Source organism: Mustelus asterias, chromosome 9 (assembly GCF_964213995.1).
Source record: "Mustelus asterias chromosome 9, sMusAst1.hap1.1, whole genome shotgun sequence".
Classification (NCBI taxonomy): Eukaryota; Metazoa; Chordata; class Chondrichthyes; order Carcharhiniformes; family Triakidae; genus Mustelus; species Mustelus asterias.
Window position 1 is genome coordinate 48,864,784 of NC_135809.1, and position 25,348 is coordinate 48,890,131.

Here is a 25,348-nt window from a genome sequence, read left to right on the forward strand (position 1 = left end):
AAGCAGATATAATAACAATATTTAAGAGACAGCTTGACATACACATAAATAGGCAGGGAATAGAGGGATACGGGTGGCATAGAGGCAAAAGGTCTTTAGTTTAGAAAGGTGTCATGTGTCGGCACTGGCCTGGTGGGCTGAAGGGCCTGTTCCAATGCTGTACTGTTTTTGTACATCAGTGGTTCTCTCTCCAGTACCCATACAGACAAAGTGGTGTTCTGGAATGGTCAGAGTCCTAAAGCCTAGTGAGTCAATTCAAATCTGTGTTTGAATTGATTCAATTAAACAAATCTGTGGAACATGAGATCCATTCGATGGCAAGAGTGCATGAGTGCCTTGCCAAATTAGCTAAAAGTATCCTATTTATCAAATTAGATATCAACAGCAGCTTTTGGCAGTTGTCTCTAGACAAAGAATGCAGACTATTGACCACTTCTTTCATGCCATTTGGTCATTATTGCTTTCATAGATCATCAGTCAGAATTTCTCTGCACCAGAAATATTCCACAGCACAATATTTCAGACCCTAGAAGGCACAGAGGGAGTAATATGCATTTGGACAGCATACTTGTACATGGTTCCTCAAGTGGAGAACATGACCGAAGAGTGAAAGCTGTCCTCATAGTTTTACAGGATGCAGGTTTGACATTGAATGAGAAATGTGAATTTGCAAAGCCTATGATTAAATTCTAGGGCACACTGTACTTGTTTCAGGAATAAGAGTTTACCCATAGAAAAGTAAGGTGATTAGAGAGTTAACACCCTCTGTGAAGTCTTGGACTTTGTGGGGAGTTGTAAGAGATGTATACAATTGGCATAAGAACTTGTGGGAGATATAGAGTCAAGGGTTAACATCAGAAGCACCTGATACTGATGTAACCATGGTGCAATGTCACATGATTAAGTAACAGCCTGGAGGGAAGGAGAAGTCCGACCTCATGCAGAGTTACTGAGATGCACATGGAGTTGAAAAATAATGGTAATTTAAACAAACTTCAGTCTTAATTAGTCTTCTTAGGGAAACAGACAAGCCCGAAAGAACACCATCTAGATCCTGAACAGAAGATGAAGCGCAGCTTGAGCAGGTAAGCGAAACCTATATTTTGATTTTCCCTCACCATTCTTCCCTTCAAAAACCAAATGACAATTCAGCTGAGAATGAAAGTTTGAGTGAGAAATTGCAGTACATCTCCTACTATTCCTCAGTACAGCATGTTTGTACACGAAAACAGCATATGATTGGTTGTTCAAAGACCTTAAGATATCTTTGTGAGACAAAGTGTGCTAACAACCATGGTTCTGAGGCTTCTGGTTCCAAAATCTACTTTTACTTATACCTGGTCAGATACTTCTGAGCCAGTAACATGGAACAAGCTGTCCACACAGCTTGAATGGAAATGGAGCCAGCAGGTCATCATTATAATTTTCAACTCTTTAACAAGAATACTTGCATGAAAATGTGATTGCCCTTTGTAATTAAAATATGGCCTAGTCACAGAATTATTCTCTGTATGCATCAAGAATCAAATAAACACAAAACTGATCATATGCCTGCAGTGTCCAGGGTTAAAAAGATACAAAAGGTCAAGAATGAAACAAAAGGTAAATTTTCTCATGAATTCCTCAAGGATCCTAATTCTTCCATTAAAACATTAATTGCTGTTCAGTTTTGCATTCTTGTACAAATCTAAATCGATTTATCAGGTCTCTAATATCCCTTTTGCATTACCTGTATGAACTCTGACAGTTATCACATCAGAGGTGGCAGATTCCCGCTGTGGTCTAATTAGTTTGATTGGGAATTTTTCAGGTTCAGTAGATGCCAGTTCAATCTGAATAGAGCCATGCGGTCTGACTCCTAAATCTACAAGCGTTTCAGAATCCTTAGCCGTTCTGCCTAAAACATAAGAAAATCAACACTCAAATTTTCATTAGATGCTGAAGCCTTAGGAATATGTATCAATATGAGGTTCAAAACTTCTGGCATTCATTCAAAATGAAAATTGCACAACATTCCTAATATAATTAAGAAATGCAAATCCAAATCTTCATGACATTTTAAAAAGTATACGGTTTAACAACTTGTATTTATATAGCACCTTTAACATAATCAAGCATCCCAAGGTGCTTCACAGCAGTATTTTAAAGCAAAATTTGACACCATGACACATATGGTGATATGAAGGAGAATGGTCAAAAGCTTGGTCAAAGAGGTAAGTTTCAAGGAGCACCTTAAAGGAGGAGAGTGGATGAGAGGTTTAGGGAGGAAATTCTGAGCTTAGGGCTTAGGCTGCTGAAGGCAAAGCCACCAATGATACAGTCATTAAAATTAGGAATAATATTGGCCTGAATTAGAGGAATGTAGGTATCTCAGAGGATTGTGGGCTAGAGAAGTTTGGAATTCTGATATGTCATTATCTCCAAATAATTTAAGATCATAACATTAAGTCTTTCTAAAGCTTCAGGTTACAAGACCTGTTCCTGTTTGTCTGTAACATGAGAAAGAAGAAATATATACTTCAGCCTTCTTCCAGTTATGCCAAGTTTCTTGCACAACAATTTGGCTCTTCAATCAACATATCTCTCAGATTTCTCTGGATACTGGGGGGCGGGATTTTACAGCCTCATTCATTCTGAAACCGTAAAATCACGCTTGAGGTCAACGGGCCTTCTCATTTTCTGCTCCTCGCCTGCTCCGATTCCCGTGGTAGGCGGGGCGGTAAAATTCCGGCCCAGGTATCCAAGAATAAAATTGTAGACTTCAACTCTCTAAGCAGTGAAACAGGCATTGGCCTCCGCAACTTCAAACAATCAATATCCTGAGCAGAGCTCCATCACAAAACCATCGGTAGGGCAGGCGGGCAAATACTGCCCTGCCAGCAACTCCGAACATTCTTGTACATAAGGTTTACAAGATTATGAAAACATCCCACAATAAAGGTAATACTGGGAGGCTGATGGTGCCCATTAGTCAGTATGCCCTCTCCCCACAACAGTGGAGTAACAATCTCTCAAAGGACTCATTGCAAACTGCTTCAGATCAGATTAAAAAGGCCTCGTTGAAACAGGTAAGCTTCATCCATAAATACATTAAAGAAATCGGGCAGATTTTTATGAGATTTTTTCTAAGTGTCCGGCTAGCATGAGAACAAGAGAGTTGTTAATCCATTTTTTGGGCGAGTTTTCACTCCCAATTTTATGCACTTAGTATCTGAACATATTGGCTAGTCTGTTTCTAGCCACTAGAGGCTGTGAACGGGGCCTAATTCATCAGATAGCCAGCATCTCAGATCAGAGTCACGAACAAACTGCGCTTGCACAGAAAAAGCTCAAAAAAGCAGCTCTGCTGAGAGAACACCCCCAGGCCAGATACAGTCTCATCCTCCCACCCCCCCCCCCCCCCTCCCACAGACATTGGAGGCTCTCCCCCAACATTACTGACCCCCTTACCCACTCCCCCCCCACCCTGGACCGCCTTGCACAAGGCCCCATCATCATCCCCCGGCCCAGATGGCTGACAACCCCCTGCCCCACCACCCACCCATCAGTAAACCTGCAAATGCTGACTTGGCTTCATGGTTACAAGGCATGACTGCTTTTAACTCGCTGGAATGCTCTAACGGGCACCTGACTTGCCCAAACTGTCTGCAGCTGATCTGCCCTAACAAGAGACAGCTCCATAAAAACCCCAAGAATGAACAGGCAGTGCAGGAAGAAATGATCTCCAGGAAGACACCTCCCCAGTTTCCAGATGCGGATCTGGCCAGGTTGATGGAGGCAGTGGAGGCAAGGAAGGAAACCCTCTTCCCCCGCCATCCCAGGGGAAGGGATGGAAATGCAACCTGGGAGGTGGTAGCAGCATGTGTTAGTGCCAGGGCACTGGCCAGGAGAACCGGGAAGCAGTGCTGCAATAAACTGAATGTCCTAATCATGGCAGCAAGGGTGAGTGTTTTGCCTCATCTAGCATCTTACCCCTAAATGATCCCCCCCACCCCAGCACCCTGCATGCATTCAGCCCCTGACCCCTCCAAGCACCTCCCCTCTCCCAGCCAAGAGTATCACAACCCTTGCCCTCTGAGGGCCAGCCCCTGAAATCCTGCAGGACTCGTGCCATCAGATTTTACATGGCTCCTTTTGTCCCGATGTGGAGATACCGGCGTTGGACTGGGGTAAACACAGTAAGAAGTTTAACAACACCAGGTTAAAGTCCAACAGGTTTATTTGGTAGCAAATGCCACTAGCTTTCGGAACAGGCTGTCCCTTCATCAGATGGAGTGGAGAAATGCTCACAAACTGTTCGTGAGAATTTCCACTCCATCTGACATTTCCACTCCATCTGACGAAGGAGCAGCGCTCCGAAAGCTAATGGTATTTGCTACCAAATAAACCTGTCGGACTTTAACCTGGTGTGGTTAAAACTCTTACTGTGTTCACCCCAGTCCAATGCCGGCATCTCCACATCATCCTGTCGCTGACAGCTTGGAGGACTCCCCGGAGGAAGCGGATGAAGAGACCTCCGAGACCGGTGCCAGTTTTACGTCAGCTTCTACCTCACAACTCACCATCACAGAGACTCTCACATCGGTGGGTCAAGTTAGTGGTGAGGCATCTGGGTCACTCTCTGGTGAGCACGACACATGTGCTGATGTACATTGGGTGGAAACGGGAACGTCCGAAGCCTCTGGCATGCGGAGGCCTGCCAGATGCGAGGACTCAGCTGGCCCCAGGCTACATGCTGGGCCTCTGAGATCACTTCTCCCTCAGCTGCTGGAGATGCAGCAGCAGAGCCAAGGAATGTAGGAGGGGCAGACAGCAACACTGGCTGTTGGGAGGAGTGCCAAAGTTTTCAGGTAGACCAGCTATTGCCTGGATGGTTCCCAGGCCAACACTGCAAGGGTGGCGTCTGTGGTGAAAAGCCTGGGGCAGGAGATCCTCACCATGAGAGCAGGCTCCAAGCAATGGCCGAGTCACAGAGGGCCACAGCCCAGTCACAGTGGACCACAGCTGAGGGCATCAACAGGCTTCTCAAGATTCTGCGGCCCATGGCTGAGAGGCACATGGACTTCAGGGGTTAGATATTTCTCCACCGGTGCATGAAAGGTTTGGTTACTGAACTGATAAAAGGCATTGAGAAAATAAAAGGCTAATCTGAAGGCTGATAATGAGAGAGCACAGACTTGAGGTAATCACAGAAATAATTCAATGGAAAGTTAAGAAAATCAGGTACTTGGAATGTGGAATTCTCTGTCACAAACTGCTATTCCAACACAGTACGTGAGTACTTTCAAAAAGTTTGAAATAATGGGTGGGATTTTTCTCCCTCTCCGTGGTGTGTTTTGCGGAGGTGGGAGATTGGCAGCAAGATTTTAGCGAGTGTAGTACTCAGAATGCTGGTACAGTAAGTAGTAGTGGGCTTAGAGAAGGCATATGCCAATAAAAACATTGGCACAAAACCGATGGGGCAAAATGACCAATCTCACAATACCTTTGATAACAATTCAGTAAACACACACACCATTTCTTTCACACAATTTCTTTAATTGCTTCAGACTTACTATCGCATGTTATTTGCAATTTTTGCGCTGGCACTTTCAGCTCCTTTCCAAATTGCTGTTTTAGCTTTCCCGCTGTAAGGCAGATGGGGAGTGCCACGGTCATGACATCACCAGATGGAAGCAGGGCGACTTTAACTAAATTTAAAAAAATACACAAAAATTAGTTTGAGCACCTAAAAAAAATCTGGTAGTGTTTTATTGAATTGCAACTCAAATTACCTATTTATGGTCATTTTGTGTTTATAAACAGTTAATGGTTAATACCAACGCTCCCTCCAAAGATTTGCATATTTAAGAAAAATGTTTTGGTATCAATATTAACTGGAAGGGCACTTCTGTAGAATTCAAAATTCTTCTCTGTAAATTTTGATCATTGCTTATCAGCTTTCTGATGTGCAGAAGTACAAACAACTTATGAATATTCAGTAGTTCAATGCAAATTCTAAATTTTGACAAATTTTTCAAACCATTACATACCATTCTGTAGCCAAACATAATACTGGTTAAAATTGTGAAATACAATTATAACTCTTACTGTCAAATCAGTTGATTTTATAAAACACATAAATTGAACCACACAACATTTTTCTGGTAATTCGTCAGATCAACCATTTGGCAGTCATTACCTGTGGCTGTACTACTTGCAATGTCTGGTGTTGGGGTCTTTGGTAGTGGAGGATATGACTGCAGTACTGATCTCTTTTTTAAGTCTCTGTCAGAAGCACTTGGCAGAGTTGGATAAACTAAGCAGTCAGCAGTTCCTAAACAGCAAGAGGGAGAAAATTTTAGAAGAATGTAATATTTAAAAGATAAGAAGAAACACACAGTTGGTGCAATACAGAGAGATGGGCTCCTTTGATTCACATCCTATCTGTTTAGAATCACAGAATCCTACAGTGCAGAAGGAAGCCATTCGGCCCATCAAGTCTGCACCAAGCACAATCACACCCAGACCTATCCCCATCACCCCATGCATTTACCCTAGCTAGTACCCTTACACTAAGGGGAAATTTAGCATGGCCAATCTACCTAACCTACACACCTTTGGACTGTGGGAGGAAACTGGGGCACCCGGAGGAATCCCACGCAGACACGGGGAGAATGTGCAAACTCCACACAGACAGTGACCCAAGTCAGGAATCGAACCCGGGACTCCGCGCAGTGAGACAGCAGTGCCACCATGCCACTGTGCCACATGCCACTCGAAGTTTGTATGTCCAAAGATTGTTAGGTATGTGTTGTTTACAACAATCAATTCATACATGTGTCCTTTCAAATTTTAATTGACTGAAATGAATACAAAACCAAGTTCCATTGTATTTGTGTCTTTCTCCTCTCCTGTTTTAGTGAAAGATGTTTTATTAGCTATAGTTGACCCCTTGCTGGGTTCTATGTGCACTAGTCACCAACTTCAAATATTGGTACATGAGTCTTGATTAAAAGTTTCAAATGTGCTATTTAACTATGGGAGAGAACATGGCTGTGCCTTATACTGGCCTCACCAGATTTTCACATTGTGATCATTGGAAGCCCCAACAGATGCAGGAATCCTGGCTGAATTTCCCTATTTTTAACCCAGGATTCTATGGACAATTGTAGTGCTTCCGCCATTGGCCTGACTGAAGGTAACTAATGGTAGTCATGATGTGGAGATGCCGGCGTTGGACTGGGGTAAACACAGTAAGAAGTTTAACAACACCAGGTTAAAGTCCAACAGGTTTATTTGGTAGCAAAAGCCACACAAGCTTTCGGAGCTCTTAGCCCCTTCTTCAGAGCCAGGGGCAATCTCACCTGAAGAAGGGGCTAAGAGCTCCGAAAGCTTGTGTGGCTTTTGCTACCAAATAAACCTGTTGGACTTTAACCTGGTGTTGTTAAACTTCTTACTGAAGGTGACTAAATCAGGAAGGATCAGGGGATCAAACCTGGTACCTCTGGTTTGCAAAAATCAGCTGCTCATTAGACCAGTAAAGGCAACACATTTATTTTGCATTCTTAATGATAAAAAAAATTAAACTTTCACTTGGTTAAGAGCAACTACTAAAAAATGTTGAAATTTAATAGCTATTTCATAATTTGCTTTGAGGCGGACACACAAATTGCTATCAGATGCCAAACTGGCCAGTTCTGATGCATTATTCAACCTTTCCTCCCACTTGTACTGTACATAAAGCCTGGCTGCAAATTTTCCAATAAAAATAGAACAAGCTTTGAAAAATCAGGCGTTTTGACAAAACATCTCACTCATCGTTTTTTACCAATGGCGAGCGAAGTATACATTGGTAAATGTACTGTAATGGGCCAAAGTAACATCATCTACATAAATTTCACTCAATAATGCTTTCATAGACTGTGATTCAAAAGGGACAGATTAAAAATTCCCTCCCAGAACTACAGCTGTTGTGATTTCTTAACTAATGTGTCAATTTGCAATCTAACAAAAGCATGCACTTCAGGAGCAGGTTGAATAAAGCAGGACTGACATTCATTTTTGAAAAACTAGTCTGCATGTGCCAAGCTGCTGTGAAGCAGGAGGAAACTGGTTTACATCCACAAGCTAACAAGTGAACAAAAAACAATTTGTTTGATAATTCTATTCTTTGACATTGCCAGAATGCAGAATAGACTTTGGAATAGGTTACATGCTAACTAATTCATTAGAAAATGATGTGTGTATTAGCTAGTTCTAAAAAGAACTTGAAACATGGCGATAAAAATGACTAATGAGCAAAATACTGTTGAGTTGATGTGCAGTAAATTAAAATACTTGAGTCATTTACTTCACCTGTTCCTTTGGAAACTACTTTCTCAGGCTTTTCAGGTTCACTTTTACCGTGCAGTGCCTCTATGGCAGCTATATGTGTTTCTAGTTTCTCTCTCAATTCTTCACAAGTCAATGAAGGTTCAGTTACCAGGTCTTCTGCAGGGCAAAATAGTAGATGATAATATAATGTAACATAGTTTTAATGAAATTTAACAAAAGGAAGGCAAAGCTAATAGTTGACAATGTAACTAATTTGAGGAACATGGACAAATACAGGAAACCAAAGCAATCCAGCATGTTTATCCAAAGAGATGGGTTAACAGATAATATAAAAAAGACCAAAGTCCACCACGGTGTATCAAATCTTACCCAACCAAACAGAGGTATCCTCTAATGCTTTATAGTCCGACCATCTCTATTACTCACAAATGACCTAACTGCACTCGTCCAATGTCTTCAGCATTTTAAAACCAACAATCATATCTGCTCTACAACTGGGTTTCTCTAAAGCAAATACACCTAAACTTTGAAGTCAATAATTATAAATAAGAGCCATAAACTAAGTGTCATTCTAGTCATTCCCCTCTGCATCTTTACCAAAACCTATTACCATTCTAGGAGTTGGATCTTTGTGCACCAAATCAGGGTGGGTGACCCAAAAACATGGTGCCGATGTCCTGCCTTCATTCTCACAATCACAGAATTATTGCAGCACAAAAGGATGCAATTTGGCCCATCGAGTCTGCACCTGCTCTTAAAATGAGTGATTCATCTAGTGCCATTCCCCTGTCTTCTCCATGTAAATTCTGTCTTTTCAGTTAACAATCTAATTCCCTTTTGAATTCTTCAATTGAATCCACCTCCACCAGAGTTTTAGGCGGACATTCCAGACTATAACTTCAATTGTATGATCTGATAGATACAGGGTTAATGTGGGACGAGTACAGTACCGTCCACACAGTGATGTAAGGAGGCACATGACCCAGAGCCAGGCTAAAGATGTATAACAGCTTAGGATAGACTCATCTCCATACCTGTACCTTCCACTGTATATATTTATATAGTTATCAATTGTTCATAATAAAGACCTGCTGTTAATATACTCAACACCACTTCAGGGTGTTTTTTTTATTCATTCATGGGACATGGGCATCGCTGGCTGCCCAGCATATATTGCTCATCCCTAGTTGCCCTTGAGAAGGTGGTGGTAAGCCACCTTCTTGAATCACTGCAGTCCACTGCTGTGGGTTGATCCAAAATGCCGGGGAGGGAATTCCAGGAATGGCGATATATTTCGAAGTCAGGATAGTGAGTGGCTTGGAGGGAAACTTACAGGTGGTGATGTTCCCATGCGTCTGCTGCCCTTGTCCTTCTAGAAGGAAGTGGTCATGGATTTGGAAGATGCTGTCTAAGGATCTTTGGTGAATTGCTGCAGTGCATCTTGTAGATAGTATACACTGCTGCTACTGAGTGTCGGTAGTGGAGGGAGTGGATGTTTCTAGATGTGGTGCCAATCATGCAGGCTGCTTTTTCCTAGATGGTGTCAAGCCTCTTGAGTGCTTTGGAGCTGCACCCATCCAGGCAAATGAGGAATATTCCATCACACTCCTGACTTGTGCCTTGTAAATGGTGGATAGGCTTTGGGGAGTCTGGAGGTGAGTTACTCGCTGCAGTATTCCTAGCCTCTGACCTGCTCTTGTAGCCATGGTGCTTATGTGGTGAGTCCAGTTTAGTTTCTGGTCAATGGTAACCCCAAAGATGTTGACAGTAGGGATTCAGTGATGGTAACATCTTGAATGTCAAGGGCGGTGGTTAGAGTGTCTCTTATTGGTGATGGTCATTGCCTGGCATTTATGTGACGCGAATATTACTTGCCACTTGTCAGCCCAAGTCTGGATATTGTCCAGGTCTTGTTGCATTTGAACATGGACTGACGGTTTCAGTATCTGAGGAGTTGCGAATGGTGCTGAACATTGTGCAATCATCGGCAACCATTTCCACTTCTGACCTTATGACGGAGGGAAGGTCATTGATGAAGCAGCTGAAGATGGTTGGGACTAGGACACTACCCTGAGGGATTCCTGCAGAGATGTCCTGGAGCTGAGATGACTGACCCTCCACAACCCCAACCATCTTCCTATATACCAGGTATGACTCCAACCAGCAGAGAGTTTGCCCCCTGATACCCATTGATTCCAGTTTTGCTAGGGCTCCTTGGTCGAATGTGGCCTTGATGTCAAGGGCTGTCACTCTCACCTCTCTTCAGGGCGTCCGAAGCAGGATTCTTCAGGGTGGCAGTATCCGGATCAAAAACCCTTATCGTCACAAGGATTTGATTTGATTTACTATTGTCACATGTATTAGCATACAGTGAAAAGTATTATTTCTTGTGCACTAAACAGACAGAGCATAACGTTCATAGAGAAGGAAACGAGAGAGTGCAGAATGTAGTGTTACAGTCATAACTAAGGTGTAGAGAAAGATTAACTTAATGCAAGGTAGGTCCATTCAAAAGCCTGATGGCAACAGGGAAGAAGCTGTTCTTGAGTGGTTGGTACATGACCTGAGACTTTTGTATCTTTTTCCCGACGGAAGAAGATGGAAGAGAGAATGTCCGGGGTGCGTGGGGTCCTTAATTATGCTGGCTGCTTTGCCGAGGCAACGGGAAGTGTAGACAGAGTCAGTGGATGGGAGGCTGGTTTGCATGATGGATTGGGCTACATTCATGACCTTTTGTAGTTTCTTGCGGTCTTGGGCAGAGCAGGAGCAATACCAAGCTGAGATACAGCCAGAAGGAATGCTTTCTATGGTGCATTTGTAAAAGTTGATGAGAGTCGTAGCTGACATGCCAAATTTCCTTAGTGTTCTGAGAAGGTAGAGGCGTTGGTGGGCTTTCTTAACTATAGTGTCAGCATGGGGGGACCAGGACAGGGTATTGATGATCTGGACACCTAAAAACCTAAAGCTCTCGACCCTTTCCACTTCATCCCTGTTGATGTAGACAGGGGCATGTTCTCCTCTACGCTTCCTGAAGTGACAGGGGGATGTTCTCCTCTACGCTTCCTGAAGTCGATGACAATCTCCTTCGTTTTGTTGACAAAAGCAGAAAACCTAAGAAAAAGGAGACCTTCAATGGATTCTGAATTGAAACAAACTCCCAACTGAAGTTACAGATGAGCTGAAAATTCACTAGAAAGAAAAAGTGCCAGAGAGAGAAAAGTCTGGAAGCAAAAAGTAAAAGTTTTACTCTTGCATAAAGACTTCATTGAATTTTCCTTGGAAGTCCAGCTTCAGCACAAGCCCGCAACGGTGAGATTTATTTTTAAATTGCAGGCCAACCAGTTCTGAGAAACCCTTTTTTACTCAGTCAGAAGTGTCATTTGAAAGACATCTGACTCTAAATCAGATCCCAGACTCCAAAGGGGTAACTTTCCCACCCGTCCACCACGGGAATTGTAGCGGGCTGGGACTGGACCATGCAAAGGCCTGTTGACCACGGGATGGATTTTCTGGTTTTGGGGAGCGTGGCCAGAAAATCCTGCCAAAAGTCTCACTATCTGGCTCCTGAGTTTGGCAAATAATATAATAATAATTTGGTCTACTTTGGATATTTTGCAATCATCCAACTTCCTAAACAGCAAACCTGCGGTTCTTCTCTACACATCCAAATTCACAACATTATACTGCTAATTAAATTGAGTTGCCAGCCAGCTGACCCATGCAACCATTGCAGACCCTCCTTCAGGCAGGAGCATACCACCATTTTGAAAAGCCCACCAAAAACTGTCAAGCATGGGAAGATCCATTTTCAGCAACGAATGGCAACACCATCTTGGAAGCTTTTAATCTCAAAGTTTTACCCACACTTTGGGGTAAAAGTTCCAGTCCGGCCTGCCATGGGAATTTTTGAAGGCTGGATGGAAAGTTTGATGGGCCAAAGTCCTTGACCTTGGGTGGGAATTTCCGGAAAATCCCGCCCTTTTAAAAATCTTCAAAATGGATCACAATTCCACATTTCCAGCTCCACTGGGATTCACCCATGATCCAGACCAGCTAACTGCAAGCTTAAGATGATCTGACCTGGCCTAGACAAAGCACCCCAACTGGGTAGGCTCTACACGAACAACACAGGACGATCCTAAGGGGAAAAAACACTAATTGGGGCAGAAACCCTAAAATAACCTCAGTCTCATAAACCACAGAAACACAGGGACCATCCAAATCAAGAAAAGCAACATCTGAACTGCCCAGCAGAGCAACCTTGCCAGCGCTGTAATGCAAAGTACCCTCACAAGGAAGAAGATCCTGCAAGCACTGCCTAATGTTTCTGCTGCAACCAAGCGGGACATTTTGGAAGACCGTGCAAGTCAAAACCCCAGCACTGCACAAACATCGCAAGGGTAATCCTTGAGGTCGAGACCCAAGTTCTGAAGACATACAGCCATGTTTATTGGATGTCTTCAGAGAATGCGGTTCTTCATTTTGGAATGTTGACATCCTGGTAAATGGTTAGCTAACAAGTTTTTAATTAAATCAGGTGCCAGTGACACAGTCCTATCAGTTGAGGAACCATGGCTCTCAAAGCCCTTGAATTCAAACAATGGACACTCCATTTTATGGAGCAGTGTCGACATGATCCTTGAACCATTGAATTATAACAACAAAGATCTTTGAGCTGAGATACGTTGTCCAGAATCAAATTTTCTCTCTTCTGAGCAAAGATACATGCGCAGTCCTAGATCTCCTCCAGAAGCAGAAAGATGTCATGATTACCCCTGTTGTTAGATAGCCAGAACAGCACGGTTCCAAGTCCTCAGACTCTGATTTCACTCTTCTCTTTTTGTGGAAAAAAATCATCCATCTTCATTCAGGTCCTGGAAAATCCCCCATGGTCAGACCAACCTACCACAAACGAGATTACCATAGCGCCACTGGTGGAAATGATACCAGAGAAGGATCAACAGTGTGAAGAGCCAACCACTGTGCACACATAACAACCTCCAGCCAGCGTGCTGGAACCCCACACCAGTCTCACACCATCAACAACGAAAAACAGAGGTGAACATGCTATTCAATCTTCCTGCTACAGGAACACCTTTCCTCAGCATTGGAGAGCTTTCTGATGGCCTAAATGCAAAAAGGTCTTTTTCTGATTGGCATTCAGCGACTAGTGGGGTTCCACAGGGAATCTGTGCTAGGACCCCAACTGTTCACATTATATTAATGATTTGGAAGAGGGAACTGAATGTATTATCTCCAAATTTGCAGATGATACAAAGTTGGGTGGGAGGGTGAGCTATGAAGAGGATGCAGAGATGCTTCAGCGTGATCTGGACAGGCTGAGTGTGTGGGCATCTGCATGGCAGATGCAGTATAATGTGGATAAATGTGAGGTTATCCACTTTGGTAGCAATAATAGGAAGCCAGATTATTACTTGAATTATTACTTGAATGAGTGAAAATTGGATATTCGTGCCTCAGTCGCTGAATGTAAGTGCGCAGGTACAGCAGGCAGTAAAGACAGCAAATTGTATGTTGGCCTTCATAGCGAGAGGATTTGAGTATAGGGATAGGGATGTTTTGCTGCAACTGTATAGGGCATTGGTGAGGCACACTTGGAGTATTGCATGCAGTTTTGGTGTCCTTATCTGACGAAGGATGTCCTTGCTATAGAGGGAATACAGTGAAGGTTTACCAGGCTGATTACTGATTTACTGGGCTGCATGGTGGCACAGTGGTTAGCACTACTGCCCCACAGCTCTAGAGACCCGGGTTCCATTCCTGGCTTGGGTCACTGTCTGTGAGTAGTTTGAACGTTCTCCCCGCGTCTGCGTGGGTTTCCTCCGGGAGCTCCAGTTTCCTCCCACAGTCTGAAAGACGGGCTGGTTAGATGGATTGCCCCAAACAGGTGCCGGAGTGTGGCGACTAGGGGAATTTCACAATAACTTCATTGCAGTGTTAATGTAAGCCTTACTTGTGACTAATAAGTAAACTCTTTTCTTAACTTTGGGATGGCAGGTCTGACATATGAGGAGAGACTAAGTCAGTTAGGATTATATTCACTGGAGTTTAGAAGAGTAAGAGGGTATCTCATAGAAACTTATATAATTCTAACAGGGTTAGACAGGATAGATTCAGAAAGAATATTCCCAATGGTGGGGGTCTAGAACTAGGGGTCATAGTTTGAGGATAAGGGGTAAACCTTCTAGAACGGAGGTAAGGAGAAATTTCTTCACCCAGGGGGTGGTGAATGTGTGGAATTCACTACCACAGAATGTAGTTGAAGCCAAAGCGTTGTCTGATTTCAAGAAGAAATTAGATATAGCTCCTGGGCTAAAGGGATCAAGGGATATGGAAGGAAGGAAGGAGGGATCAGGATATTGAATTCGATGATCAGCCATGATTAAATGAATGGCGGAGCTGGCTCGAAGGGCCGAATGTCCTACTCCTGCTTCTAGTTTCTATGTTACCACCAAATAGGTAATTTTCGTTCACAGTACAAGGAATAATCAAGAGTAACAACAACCATACATCGCCAAAGCAGCTAGACCAACCAGACTTGGCTTAACATCAAGCAATGGAAGAAACTGATATGAAACCAAACCTAAATGCCAGTCCAACCTCCAAGCCAACAACAACAGCCAGAGCCACCAGAGCCTACCACTTTCCTGACAGAACGGTGAACAAGATGTGGAAGGGTTGTAAGGCTTCTAGACCACCTGAGCTGCTCTTAATTTAAGGACTTGAAAGGGGAGTTAGAGGAGTGAGAATGTTGCTAATGTTAATATTGTAATAACAAATAATGCTGGAATAGCATTATGGTAAATGCCCAAGACTTATAACAATATAATACAGACTTGACATAAACTGAAGTAACTCTATATTCATGGGGTAAAGATTCTGGGGGAGGTGTTGCGGGTACTGAGACCCTGGGACTGAGTACACAATCATCCACATGTAAGATGGCACGTGACACAGAGCCTATAGAAGTCTAGAGAATCTAAAATGAGAGTCACAATTCATCTGACCTGCCTTCGTTCTTGTCTCCACTGGTTCTAATTGAACAGGAAATCCATTTGCATATCAGTTAAGTGCTTGCTGTGGCCAAGTGGCCAATAGCCTGAGAAACACTCAGTATGTCATTAATAGTTAAATCGGCTTCACGCCCTTTCCAGGCACGAAGTCGATTCCGCCAGCAAAATGGGACCAGTACAATTGCAAGCAGCGAAAGTCATGTGAAGCTGATTTTTGGCCTCCCTCAATCTTACTGGTTTATCGCACCAATCAACCTCAGTCACTTTTTGGGAAAATTCCACTCGATAGTTAAAGGATGAATTTTTAAATAAAATATAATAGAAATTCAGTTACAGACTAGGTTTTTTGCGAAAGTACACGGTTAAGAATATTGAGCAGATGATAGTGTTTGAAAGGTTTATTTAACAGGCTTCAGCTTCCTTTTATAACAAGTTATAAATAATTTAATTTGGCAAATCTCAACTTCCTAGCCACTAGAGGTCATCTTCTCCAAGCAACGGAATAGTGTGCATTTTCATCACTGCAGGAAGTGATGTAGTGCTTGTAAGTTGAATCCTAAAGTAAACTTGTTTGTTGAGCTCTCCTGTAAATTACATATATCATGTCTTCAAATAAAAGAGTGTACATTTTTGTTCACCAGGCTGTGTACGATTGGTGAGTTTGTGTGCAGAAAACATTTATCGCAACAGTACCTAATGAACTCAAGAAAATAGCTTGCCTTTAATTAGTATTGTACTTTACCTTTTGACTTCTCACTTGATACCACTGGTATAGAGCTTTCTGTTGCACTATACTTAGAACAGTCCAAAATTATAATGTCTTTGTCTGCTGTCAGAGTGCAATAGGAAAAAAATGTTAATTAAAAATAAATGTTCAATAAATTGCTGTTTCAATGTGGTTGTCTTTTATGGACCTGGATATAGCAATGTGATGTCATATCACGAATAAATGGGCTAATACACTGAGACAAATTATTTTTTCTTTCCCCCTACATTTATATATCCACTGATCTTTTAATTTCATTGGGCTAGCCATAATAGCCGATTTGAGACCAGAGGGAAAGTTAACAAGTGATCTGCATTGTGCCATTCCTGTACAACATTTCTGGAAAATACAGATAGACATCTGACAAAGAATTGGTGCATGGCCAAAGTGGAATTTCTAAAGCATAAGGCAAAACATAAATCAGAAAACCATCAAAAAAATCCATAAAAGAAACCGATGGACATTTCTAAGAACTCAACAATTATTAACATTTATTTAGCACCTTTAACAGAACTCAACTTCCTAACGTGCTATATAAACTGCAGGAACAGTATGAGCAAAAAGTATTTCAAAAACGATTTGACCAAAATACAACATACAAAATACAACTGTAGATAAGGGGCGGCACGGTAGCACAGTGGTTAGCACTGCTGCTTCACAGCTCCAGGGTCCCGGGTTCGATTCCCGGCACGGGTCACTGTCTGTGTGGAGTTTGCACATTCTCCTCGTGTCTGCGTGGGTTTCCTCCGGGTGCTCCGGTTTCCTCCCACAGTCCAAAGATGTGCGGGTTAGGTTGATTGGCCAGGTTAAAAATTGCCCCTTAGAGTCCTGGGATGTGTAGGTTAGAGGGATTAGCGGGTAAAATATGTGGGGGTAGGGCCTGGGTGGGATTGTGGTCGGTGCAGACTCGATGGGCCGAATGGCCTCCTTCTGCACTGTAGGGTTTCTATGATTTCTTTCTATGAACATGCATAATTAGTTTTACAACTAATTAAATGCGACCACTAAAACTAAGTGATTCAATTATATTTTGCTAACATATGTACTGAATTGTAAATACAAACGCTTCAGTTGGCCAACTCTACCTCCTGTTTCAGAAACTGTATTAAGAATGAGTGACTTTTGGCTCATTATTTGTGGGAGAAAAAAGGAGACGTTTGATTTGATTTGGTTTATTTTTGTCACATGTACTGAGATACAGTGAAAAGTATTGTTTCCTGCTTGCTATACAGACAAAACATATCGCTCATAGAGAAGGGAAGGAAAGGGTGCAGAATGTAGTGTTACAGTCAGAGCTTGGGTGTAGATAAGGTAGGTCCATTCAAAAGTCTGATGGCAGCAGGGAAGAAGCTGTTCTTGAGTCGGTTGGTATGTGACCTCAGACTTTTGTATCTTTTTCTCGATGGAATTTGATTTGATTTATTATTGTCACATGTATTAGTATACAGTAAAAAGTATTGTTTCTTGCGCGCTATACAAAGCATACCGTTCGTAGAGAAGGAAAGGAGGGAGTGCCGAATGTAGTGTTACAGTCATTGCTAGGGTGTAGGAAAAGATCAACTTAATGCAAGGTAGGTCCATTCAAAAGTCTGATGGCAGCAGGGAAGAAGCTGTTCTTGAGTCGGTTGGTACGTGACCTCAGACCTTTGTATCTTTTTCCCGAAGGAAGAAGGTGGAAGAGAGAATGTCCGGGGTGCGTGGAGTCCTTAATTATGCTGGCTGCTTTGCTGAGGCAGCAGGAAGTGTAGACAGAGTCAATGGATGGGAGGCTGGTTTCCGTGATAGATTGGGCTACATTCATGACCTTTTGTAGTTTCTTGCAGTCTTGGGCAGAGCAGGAGCCATAGCAAGCTGTGATACAACCAGAAAGAATGCTTGAATGCCAGAAAGATGCAGTGGTCGGGAAGTTTTGTGGGTTTGAACTCAGTATTTGCAGTTTCCAAGAGGTCCTCTTTAAATTTCTAGGTTTCTTTTTCCCGGCTCGCAGACAGCCAGATTAAAATATTTAAATATCGGGCCCATTTCTGGAGATGTGGATGCACTGAACGTGGGTTGGGCTCCAGCTTCCCTTTTTTGAATTTTAAACCATTCCCCTTGCCTGCTCATGGTGAAGGTTAAAAAAAATCTTCCTCATCACTCTTCCACATGACTGTCTGCTATTCCTACCATAACATGTAATACTTTGATTGAAAGCAGCTGTGCTTCCGGTTGCTCTCTCACTTCTATGAAAATAATAAAAGGTTCAATTTAGTGGATGTTCCTCACGGTAAAATAGTCGGTTGGATATTAGCATGGTATCAATAAAAACTAACAGAAGGAAGGGAAAGGCCATAGTTGTCAGTGTAAATAATTTGAGTAACCTGGACAAACACAGTGAACCAAGGAAATCGGGAGTGTAGTGTCTTCATCCTAACAAGTGTATTCATAGATAAATAAATATATTAAAAAGGGCAAGTAAAGACTTAAAGTCTATCAAACCTGACCATTAACACAACTTTACACCTTCTAGTTCCACAGTCCCTATTCATCTTAAATAAACCAACTCCACTAAATCTAATCACTTTGGCATTTTAAAACTTTAATCGTATCTGCTCTAAGCATTTTTTAAAAATCCTTAGTAAATAAGCCAAACCCTTGAGGCTGATGTGCATCAGAGCGAGCCCAGAGGTTGGGTGTCGTTCTGGACATTCCTCTTTGCATCATCTCCAAAGCTTTAAGATGCACACATTACCACTTTAGGTCTTGAGCATGTTTTGAGCAATGGGGGAAGAGCAAGTCTAAGAAGTCATTCGATGCAGGATGAAAATGAAAATTGCTAGCTAAACCCCTCAATAACTCTCTTGAATCCTCAGCAGCACTCGCACAAAACTGGCCAGAAGCTGGGGAACAGAAAGAAATGCCTTATTTTTCCTGTTAAAAGCATTTTAAGATACTTCAGATGCAATGAATTCCATTGTCATAGACTGATGTAAGCAAACTGCTTTTTAGAGCGCAGCAAAATCTCACCAACAGCCTGAAATGACTGAAGAATTAACCTGTCTCTGGTTGCTGATGTTGGCAAGGGAAGAATGTTGGCCAAGTCACTCATCTCAGAAAATGTAATAAAATCTTTATAACCCAATAGATCTGGCAAAATAATATGAATGGGATTCAAGAGTTGACAATAAAGGAACATAAGTTATAAGTTTTATGTTTGGAACAAAAAAAGTTGAACAGTTGTGACTCAACATAAAGTGCTCACTGCAGACACAAGCTCGCAATTCTTATAAATCTTGGCTAATAATTTGAACTGTACTGAAACTGAACAACTTAAAAACACTTAGCTACCAAATAAAATTTTACATTACCTTCTGCCTTCTCATTTGATTGATCAGGAATAGCTGGCAAAGGGCTTTCTGAACTTTGAGTGCCCTCTCCCACATCAATTTTGCTACACTCAATAATAATAAGTCCTTCTCTTGCCGTGTCTTTATTCGCATTCATTGGTTCAAATGAGTTCAACAAGAATAAAAAGGGTCAAATGAAAATATTACTTAAAAATAAATGTTGACGAGATACATTTCTGTCAGGATACAGTAAATTCTGATAAACCTGGATCTCCATTGAAAACTGATGTGATGTGGCAATGTCACAGATTAATGGGCTGATAGGCTAGTCTGCAAATCATTGATCCCACACTCCATGTTTACTGAGGCTTTTCATCTTATTTGGGCTTCATTAATATTAGCCAAATTCAAACCAGGTGATTTTTTAAAAAACACAGGGAAGGAAGGAAAATCAAGGAATGATCTAAATGGTGCCATTCTTACACACCACTTGGGAGATAATTTCGTGATAATATAGGTTGATGGTAATACATGACACCTGACAAGAGAATGGTAAATGAATTAAATGGAATTGCTAAACCACAAGGGAAGAAGATTTTGCGACACAGTGGGTAGTGTTCCTCAGAGCCAGAAGTTCCAAGTTTAAGGTCCACGCCAGGACGTGATGGCCAAGGAAGGTGCATTTCTAATGTGGTCAAACAGGGTTTAAGATGCTAACTTGCAAATCCTTCCAAACACACCAATAGCTGGTAGTAAGAGGGGAGAGATTCTTGGTCAGCCTGCTTGATGTGGAGTGGCGTCCTTCAAGTTACAAGCTTCTGATGGCAGACTAGAGACCTGTTCCAGGAATTACCAGCTATGGAAACAGATGCAAGTCTGCCTTAGTGTGCCACAAGGTGCGGGAAATGAATGGGAATGGAAAACACAAGGAAACATAAGTAAAGCATCCAAGGGTTTCACAACAGGAACATGCAGTGGTGTGGGGACACTGACTACACTTACTATTAAAGGTCCATAGATAATTTAATGAATCTAGAAAGATTACTTCACCACCATTATGGTTAAAAATATATATCAAATAAATATACATCATTAATTGTTCAGCTTCAGGCAATCTGGCTAATAACTTATGAGGTTAGGCATCAGTAACACAGAGCTAGCAAAGATAATTCTTCTGGAAGCTGCTGCAAGTGTTAGAATCCTTCAAAATGGTTTGCATAATTCAGACACCATTTTTAATACTCTCTTGAGCACCATAAAACTTCTGGTATAGTTTATTTCTTTGTGTCTTGACAAGTGCACAGTCCTTGGGCCAGGAAAGCAGTGCATTCACCTTAATTAAGAATGGCTGACTGACTCGAATCTTAAACAGTTGGTCAAATAGTCTATTCAACACAATGTTCTGACTGGGTTGAAAGCAATCTGATACAGCAGTAACTCTTCAAAGGCTGTAGCATCAATATAATAGCAAAATTATCTCTTAGTGTCAGGAAATCATTTGAGTTTCTGATATGAAAAATACAATGCTCACAATGGATTTGCATTTATTAACACATTTCGTGAACAAAAGGAAATATGCCCTGTTTGCCAGAGGATGGCAATTTTGTTTCCCTCACTTACCCACAGGATAACTAAAGTTGAAAAGTGTCAACACAAAGATCAATATTAATCAGGACTGAATGCAGATGAAGAACTAGTTCGCCAGTTTCAGAACATCTGCCATGGTAAGGATACTGAGAATTTACCTGCACAAAGTTGATGACAGTTTCCTCTCAACTTGTTGCATCCTTATCAAGGCCATGTAAAAAGCACCTTTTTCATTGTTCACATGCACCTTCACTCTTCAGCAAGGTGTACTTGTTAATTGCAAATTTGAATGGGAACTATTGGTACCTAAGCACCCGTACAGTTAAGCTCACAAAGGAACCTTTCATCAATATCTAGTGTCATGATGCAAGTTCATTTGCTCTTGCACTCACTGGGATACATTTGGGACTCAGTTGAGTGGCACTTTCAGCACCTTATCACTACTTTTCTGCTTGTAGGACAAGGTAGCACAAAACAGGAGGGAGGAAGCCTGCAATGGCTATGGAACTTCAAACATTTAAGTTTATTCAAAACTAAATTTTTGGAAGAGCATGGGGATAGCAAAGCCAGAGGCTTCCCTCAAGCTCAAGGCTGGTAACTATCCTTTTCTTATTAAACACAAGTTTCTCAAGTGTCCAAAGGTGATCGTCAGGAATGACCAACAAAATTGAAGCAAGTTAGCACCTATAGCAGCTTCCATCACCCACTTCACTTGTTGGCTTGATGACTCGAACTATGCTATTAAAAAATGGACACCTTGCATACAATAATCACAATATATACTGTTGCACGAACTGCAACATTGTATTTTGTATGAATTATTATACATTTCAAAGTTAAAACTAAAATTGACTTTGTGATGCCATAACGATTTTGCAGCACACTGGCATAGAAGTGTTGACCATTATTTGTATAAATAATTATTAGTTGTCATAATTTATAATATTTGTGGATGACTGTGCACTTGCAAAATCATTGTGGCATGATGAAGCCAAAATATTTTAAAAGCTTAAAATGTACAATAACTCATGCAAAATGTAATTTTGCAGTTTATGCTACTGCATATATTGTGATTGGTCCCTCATTTCCTTGTGGCTTAATGACGTCAAAAACAAAAACTGATTTGCCCCAAATTTACCTTCATCTTTTAAGGAGTGGGCGATGGTTTTAAATTATTTCTACTGATATTTGGAATGACTCCAACAAGGCTCAAGGTTGGGCTCTTGGAGTATGAGCTCCCTGATTGAGGGTAATGGTTGCCTGCCCAATCAGGGAGTCTCACCCTGAGGAGTGTCAGGTCCACTGGCATTCCTGATTTTGACTTTGTACCTGAAGCATCTAGGAGTGGAACAGAGATTGTAAATAAAGGGAATCTGCTGAAGGGACACTGGCCTCTGAGGAGCTATTTCAATATTTTCCTGATGATGCTAATAAAATGATACACCCACCCCCAAAAATAAACAGGATTTTAAAATCAGCAATAAGAAGCAATTGAAAAGATTGTAAAATATATTGTACTCAATACAAAGACAATAGCATGTGCTCTTTGTTACTTAAATGTCACCAGTAATTTGAAAGATAATGAGCAACCTGGAAATTGCATTTTTATAGACATGAACACCATGTTACATTGCGAAGATGTCAGCATTACCTGGTGACAGTGCCTCTTGTGTTGCAACATCCTTTACTCTCTCTGTTTCATCCATTGTGGCTTCAGCAGTTGGACCTTCCCTTACATCGTAGCCTACAGTTTCAGAATCTTCTGTTCCAAGTGAATGAGAACAATTAGATTGTAGTAAATATAGAATAAATGCTGGTTGTTGAAAGCCATTGAGATCAAACATAATCTAACTAAATAAAACCAGACTGATTGGCATGCTGAGTTGTTGAGCACCTTGTCACAGAAATTAAGAGGATTACATACTTCCCTATTGATTTGTCAGGTACCTTTGTGTCCACAAATCTCTCCATGCTGATTTGCCAATCAGATTTCTCTCACATGAAATATGCTTGATTCACTTTTGTGCACATTTTACTTTGCAGCTGCATAAAGGAAGCAAGTCACCTCATTGCTATGTCATTTGAGAGATAAGAGTGCCCACCCCTGTTCACCTCAACTCTTTGCTTGTCGTATGAGGAACGGTTGAGGACTCTGGGTCTGTACTTGTTGGAATTTAGAAGGATGAGGGGGGATCTTATTGAAACTTACAGGATACTGCGAGGCCTGGATAGAGCGAATGTGGAGAGGATGTTTCCACTAGTAGGAAAAACTAGAATCAGAGGGTACAATCTCAGACTAAAGGGATGATCCTTTAAAACAAAGATGAGGAGGAATTTCTTAGCCAGAGAGTGGTCAATCTGTGGAACTCTTTGCCGCAGAAGGCTGTGGAGGCCAGTTCATTGAGTGCCTTTAAGACAGAGATAAATAGATTCTTGATTAATAAGGGGATCGGGGTTATGGGGAAAAGGCAGGAGAATGGGAATGAGAAAAATATCTGCCGTGATTGAATGGCGGAGCAGACTTGATGGCAGAGTGGCCTATTTCTGCTCCTGTGTCTTATACCCCTCCTTACTGGTTCTTTCTAATCCCAGCCCCCTCTGCCCCTCCCATTATCCTGCTGGGAACTCCATTTACTTTGTAACCTGGAGGTAGGGGATAGAGGAGGTAGATTGTCTCACATCATCAATCTAAAAGAAACCTATCATATAGGGGTTAGGGTGCAGTGGATTGACATGCACATACCCAGATTGACTCCTTTGCTGGTTTCCTTGCCAGCCTTCCCACCTACAGCCTTCATAAATCTCAGCAAATCCAGAACAGCCCAGCTTGTGTCTCTTACTGCATTAACCCTATAAACCCTTCATTCTATGTCATCAATGGCAGTCTGCACCAAGATAATTTCAGAATCTTCTGCTCCACCAAGTTAATTTGGAAAAAAATCAGGATCCTTGCACAGTTATAGCTCTGCTGCCCTCAATCTGAAACTTTTCCAGCCATATATTCCTGTTAAATCCTCCTCTTTGATGTGTTAGGCTGTCCTCTGTACCTCTTTTCTATCAAAGGGCATTGCACTTTTAGTGATAATATCTTTGCCCTCTAAGTGGATCCCAGTCAAACAATAGTATATTTCTTTTAGCAAAGAACTCAGAAATAATTCTCAACCAAAGTTACTCCCTCAGATAAGAACTCAGCCTTTGAATTGGTGTTAGGAAAAAAAAAACCTATCCCTTCAAACATGACTGAAATATAGCGCAACCTCATCTCAGATAAAAATTATTGAATGATGGCAGTAAAATCAATTGACAATCAATTACACAGCTCCATTCAGTGTCATAGATTTGAGTCCACAATTCACACAAACTTCTCGTGGACCAACACATTAGGGAGGAAATAGTCGCAAGAGAGGCCTACAATCTGCCAAAAATAAGGTGAGCTACTTTGAGATGCATCTACCGCAGTTAGCTACTATGTAGTAAGGAAAATATCCTGCAAACAGCACACTTATCCAGTATCAAATGCGAGTAATGCAAGATATGTGGACTGCAAAAGGATGCAGTGGAAAAAAGTACAAAATGCTGAGAAAATATTAATAATAACCATTTCCACGGCAATGCCACATATCTGCAATTAGTACCGATGTATCAACCCACAATCTTAAAATTGAAATGTCAGCAGTAATTTGAAAAGCAAAACTTTACTAGTTCATGAACAGTAGTTTTATTCTATTAACGAACAACAATACCTGTTGGACCACCAGCAACATCCAGTGACACAGTTTCTGGTGAGATTTTATTTGCTGATTCTTCATCATTCAGAGTAGTTACAGATACAGATGTTTCTCCCACATTATATTTTTCCAATTCAGAACTTTCTATTCCAGCAAATCGATGCATTTATGTGGTCGCATTGGGCATGAAAAGGAAAAATAAAATTGGTTATCATACACACACATAGGGTGAAATTTATGACTTTTGAAATATATTTGGGAGAAAAATTGCCCATCCACATAAGAACAAAAAGTTTACTTGTATACTTGGATTGTGTACATACTGTTGGTGGAGTGGCAATATATTATTTATATTTACATACATATGTGTGTGTTCAAATTCACTATAATGTCAAATTTCTTATCTCAGGATGAATGTAAAGAAATTTAATATAAATATAGCTGCTAGAACATTAAGAGGTAGACCAATAATCTCCTGGTGCTGAAATTCAACGGTTCTACAAAAATTGGACTATGGTGTGAGAATTTTCATGCGACATTTCAATATCACATTTAGGGATTCCACAGTTTTTGAACTTGATATCCCTAGAG

General features: G+C 41.5%; 1 protein-coding gene across 4 annotated transcripts in view; it reads right to left on the reverse strand.

Moving 5' to 3' along the window:
* iqub (IQ motif and ubiquitin domain containing) overlaps nucleotides 1–25,348 on the reverse strand; it is a 48,672-nt gene that overhangs the window by 21,631 nt on the left and 1,693 nt on the right. The window contains exons 2-9 of one of the 4 annotated variants that reach the window (XM_078220146.1): nucleotides 24,773–24,901; nucleotides 22,681–22,791; nucleotides 19,464–19,583; nucleotides 16,093–16,176; nucleotides 8,338–8,472; nucleotides 6,182–6,316; nucleotides 5,556–5,690; nucleotides 1,730–1,897 (exon numbers count right to left, since the gene is read on the reverse strand). In XM_078220146.1, coding sequence (XP_078076272.1) covers nucleotides 1,730–1,897; nucleotides 5,556–5,690; nucleotides 6,182–6,316; nucleotides 8,338–8,472; nucleotides 16,093–16,176; nucleotides 19,464–19,583; nucleotides 22,681–22,791; nucleotides 24,773–24,901 — 1,017 coding nt within the window. Of the gene's footprint in view, nucleotides 1–1,729; nucleotides 1,898–5,555; nucleotides 5,691–6,181; nucleotides 6,317–8,337; nucleotides 8,473–16,092; nucleotides 16,180–19,463; nucleotides 19,584–22,680; nucleotides 22,792–24,772; nucleotides 24,902–25,348 lie in introns of all 4 variants that reach the window. The other 3 variants (XM_078220145.1, XM_078220147.1, XM_078220148.1) reach the window with 3 other exon arrangements.